The 4984-nt window shown below is 33.2% G+C and overlaps 1 protein-coding gene across 1 annotated transcript in view; it reads left to right on the top strand.

Annotated features, from left to right (window-relative positions):
• Positions 1-352: 352 nt before the first annotated feature.
• LOC110451733 (hephaestin-like protein) overlaps positions 353-4984 on the top strand; it is a 22868-nt gene continuing 18236 nt past the window's right edge. Inside the window, exons 1-3 of the mRNA XM_021499897.1 lie at positions 353-637; positions 1974-2200; positions 3606-3815. Coding sequence (XP_021355572.1) covers positions 504-637; positions 1974-2200; positions 3606-3815 — 571 coding nt within the window. The 5' untranslated portion in view covers positions 353-503. The remainder of the gene's footprint in view (positions 638-1973; positions 2201-3605; positions 3816-4984) is intronic.

The following is a 4984-nucleotide window of genomic DNA, read 5'->3' as shown; positions in this document are numbered from 1 at the left end:
CCATCTTAAAGTCAGCGTGGCTTTGTTACACTGAAGAGGCTCATGAAAGGGAAATAGTCGAATGCATAATTAGAAGACAAAATATATAAGCAACATATCAATTGATAATTGAAAATGCATGTAATAAAGCGGCAATACAAAACGTAAAGTTTTGAATTCAAAATCAAACAATCAGTTACACATTTTGTGAATAGATAAAACTATCTATGCTTCATAAAGATTACTTTTAATAACCATTAATAAAATCAAAGTATATGCACCAAAAATAAATACTGTTGTTATTTTAATGAAATATCCCACACGGATCCTCATATGCGTTGATCGCTACACGGATGAGCACTTCTGGTAATATCCGTTATACCGGGAACAAAGTATATTTGCTTAAGACCGTATGAACATTTTCTTTTGTAGTAAAGAAAAGTAGTACCGTGAGCAATTACAATCATCAGCAATGTCCATTGCAATATAGATTTTGCTTTAAGTATATTTCTTCTAGCAGTACAATGTTTCAGCTACTGCTGTTGTCTGCTATCGTAGCTCACACGGCATGCAGAAACGTAGAATATTTCATACAGGCAGAGGAAATCGATTGGGATTACGCACCTTCAGGTCAAGATATCATCAATGAGAATCAAACGTAAGTGTGCTTGCTTTTAAAATGTAATCTTAGAAAATGGGATTTATTTGCTAAATCAAGAAAAAAGGGGATTTTTATTTATAAAAAAAAGAAGTATTACTGCAAATTATAATAACAATACATTATTTTGACAAGAATCTTGCTGCAAAAATATATCAATACGGCTATATTTATATCTGGATGATCTTTATAAGTGATTTTCAAGTTTTATCTTGAAAAGGGGGATTTACTGCTAAATCATGTAAAAAGGAAATTTGTATATAACTTGAAATGTGATAAATACTGCCTGCTTAATAATGATAGCTGGAGATGATTTTGACAAATTTTTTGTTGCAAAAATATTGAAATGCCGCTTTAGCTAAAACTGAATGGAACGGTTATATCAGTGATTTGAAAATGTAATTTTGGAAAAGGATATTATACTATTAAACACCGATAGACGGAGTTGATTTTGACAAGATTTTTGTTGCAAAAATATCTTAATGTAGCTGTAGCTATATCTGTATGGACGAGCATTATCAGTGATTTTGAAATCTAATCTTGGAAAGTTAATAACTGCCAATTTCATGATAGCCGCAGATGATTTTGACAAGATTTTTGCTTCCTCTATAGTGATATCTATAAAAAAAAAGAAAATGTTCAGTGATTTCATTATAATGTCTCACTGAATTGATTATTTGTGATATTACTGATAATGAATATTTGATTGAGCGACTTGTTTGTGTTGTCATAAAAGGAAGTCGATATTGCTGATGATTTGTGACTAAACTGATGTTTTTATGATGATATCTATGCCAAGTCGGTACCATTGGTGATGTCTGCGTGGAGTTATTGTTCGTGCTTCAATGGGTTTTTTCGTATGTACTTTGATATTAGTGGTATTGAATATTCTTGTTTGTACTTTGATATTGGTGGTATTGAATATTCTTGTTTGTACTTTGACATTAGTGGTATTGAATATTCTTGTTTGTACTTTGATATTAGTGGTACTGATTTTTTCTTTCCCCATTTGAGGTGTTTCGAATTGTTTGGCATTTCAATAATGTCAGTTTTTGGTACTGGCTGCATATCGATTTTTAGTCCGGACGTTGTCCTTGGAATTTGACGCTTTGCTGATTTGTTTTAATATTTACTTTGCCTGTAATTTATCGTTTGATTTATATTATGTGTTATATTTTCCCCTATTCCTTTTTGCATTAATGCTGGAATCTGTTATTTCCCTCACAAACACTCATTAAGCCACTGAGAGTATATCAAGACTTTATGTATACGATTAGTTATAGTGTAAGATCAGCTTTAACAATGCTGATTTACCGATACGTATTTTACTTTTCAGCAATGCAAGATTTTATCTCGAAAGAAAAGCATACCGAAAGGTTGTGTACAGAGAATACACAAACTCCCTATTTGAAGATAAGGCTCCAAGAAAAGAGCATCTCGGTATCCTTGGACCGACTATACAGGCAAATGAAGGAGACGTCCTGATTGTGCATTTCCGCAACTCAGGAAGTCACCCACATTCAATCCATCCAACACGGCTGTCTTACACGAAGGAATATGAAGGTATGCCTTCACTTTAGTAAATTCATGCCATTAAAATGTGTCGGTTTTTTTAATAAATCATGAGAGGCAAGAGTTATTCAATGGATGCGTTCCTTAATGTCACGAATGTCTGTTGGTCAATAAAACGATGTTTCGGTGCATAGTACACAATAAATGACGTCATGTTTAATGGTAAATTACGCAGCTTGAATATATTCCAAGACGCTAGCATAGATTGATAGCTAATTTAATTTTTCTTGCTATGTTAACATGGACAACTTAAGACTAAGCTTTCTGTGAAGCCAAACAACACAGAATATTTAAGTTAAACCACACGTTATAAAAAGTTATCTTTTGCACTTCGTTGTATTCCTAAATATGTTTTTTTTCTTCTGAACACGTTAGAAACTTATCTTCGTTGACCTTTAGTATATTTAGCCCCTTATTGGGCGGAATGGCCTTACTGCGCATTAAACTATTTACTATGTTTAGATTTCTACGTCAACAAAATAAAATTTTAATATGTACTTCCTACCACGTGTTTTTTTATCCTGGCACTCCGGTTTCATTCTACAGTAAGACCCTTTGCGCGCTACCTTCGGGGCCAACAAGAGTGATTAATATAAGTTGAAAGAGCTTGTTTCGCTATTGTAGTTTAATTAGTTGCAATTGTGATTAAAGTTTAATTAATAATATCATAGTTGATTTATTTATTATGTCAATAAGATAATGTTAGCCATATTTTCAGTTATGTCATTATAACAATGATTTATGACTTACAGATTATTGAAGTCATTTACCTATATGTAACTAATATAACCTGTTAGTTAATTAAGGGTGATTGACGTCAGTTTACGTTGTGTTTGATGTCAAGTTAGATAATTACTGGTGTGAAGGTAATGGTTAGTGACGTCGGTGAAATTGACATACATCACTCATTATGCTTACCATACATTACTTCTTAGTGCTTCCATTTTGTTCATTTTACATTATAAACTTAGTCATTTTATGACGAATCATTTTCGTTTCCTCTCTGTACAAATAATCAAACGGATCACACAGCAGCTACGGAATTAGTTTTATACACTGCATTTATATTTCGGTCATATCAACAACAAAACCAATAGTTAAAAAAGGTACTTTATGATATTGCAATCATGCATTTGTTTACCGATAGGCATATTTATGTTGTGAATAAAGATGAATTAGAACTAAAAACAGCATAATAAAACAAATTTTACGTGAAATCTAATACAAAAGTCAGCTCAATAATTTCACCTTGACATAATAATAAAACGACAGCTGTTTCAGAAGAGAAGATATTTTATATGATTGTATGTAGTGTATAGATGAACACATATGGTTGTTCTGGTAAAGTAATTAAAACACCGCAATTATAACATTCTTATCATGTTGTTTAAAACAGGAAGTATGTACTGGCAAATTTCCGGATTTCAACCAAACACAGACGGCGCCGTTCCCCCAGGTCAGACTTTTACATACCACTGGAACGTGTCAGCACTTGGGCTCCCACTACCGGATGTCACGTGTGTATCCGGCTTGTACTATTCTGACACCGACAGAGTTCGTGACGTCAATAGTGGTCTGGTCGGGTTTCTTATCGTATGTAAGCAAGGTTAGTATACAATTGAAACTTACATAATAAACTTACGTTTGAAGGGAGCATCAAGTACTAAATAAGTATGTCACTTGTGATAGCAATTGTTGTTCCCTTGTTTTCATTTTGGCATTGGTAACCTCTTTCAGGTGCGTGCACTTTTTTACTGGAGTTTAACATCCGGGCTACAACAACCAGTCATATGAATACACTAACTAGGGCAAATTACGCAAAACGTGCATTCTGAACCAAGGTATATGTGTTTATAGTAGAAATAAAGTTGTCATAATTCTTTTTTCTAAGTCGACTATCAAATCTAACGTATTGACATCATTAGATAACTGCACACACTACTTGATAGAAGAAGGCCCGTGTAAAGGTCTATTATATGAGCATACGGTAAATTCATGTCTGAGAAATTAAAACAGTAATTTAAGATAGATGAAAAAATGCATTGCATTTCAGTTTATTTCAATAACGATCTTTATAGACACAAAGACAAGCGTTGTTAAGACATATTCGAACAACAACAAACAGTACGGGCAGATTGAAAGTCTGCCCAGATAGGTTCACTACTTTGTCAGGGCAGCAAATTGTGTATTGGTTCGTGCAAACTTGTTAACCTGTCCGAGCAGGTTTGTAAATCTGCCCAGCTAAATTATTATTTATGTACTATTTCATCCATGTCCAAATTATTTTTAAAACGTTTTACACAAAAAATCAGCACTATAGAATAGCCATTACATGTCGTTCACACGACAACTTTCAGTTAACTCATTAGTTTGTTTCTTTTCTTAATCAGCCATTCACTGCCATGGAGGGAATCGTTCAGCATTCTGCTGTCGCCAACAATCACTTTCAGTAAACACTATTTAGTAAAGATGGCGCCCATGTTTCTAGTTCTCTGTCTCTGTTCAATTTTGATTTAAACATATTTTATTTGCAAAAAAATACAAAAGGGATTAGACACAAGTTATAAAACTTAAAGTTCGCCTTCTCCCTTAGAGCAATAATGATGAAATATACATATGGCTGCAAAGTAGACAATGTTGAGGACTGTAAATTTAGATGATTCAAAGGAAACATGAATAAGATAAAATGTACAATATACAAAACTTATAGATTATTTTTGCATTGAATGTACCCTTGCAGGTCTCAATAACCTGTATATGATATAAACATACGCT

This window comes from Mizuhopecten yessoensis, unplaced genomic scaffold (genome assembly GCF_002113885.1).
Source record: "Mizuhopecten yessoensis strain PY_sf001 unplaced genomic scaffold, ASM211388v2 scaffold6169, whole genome shotgun sequence".
NCBI lineage: Eukaryota > Metazoa > Mollusca > Bivalvia > Pectinida > Pectinidae > Mizuhopecten > Mizuhopecten yessoensis.
Note: the sequence above shows the minus strand (reverse complement) of the source record. Positions and strands in the feature narration are given on the sequence as shown.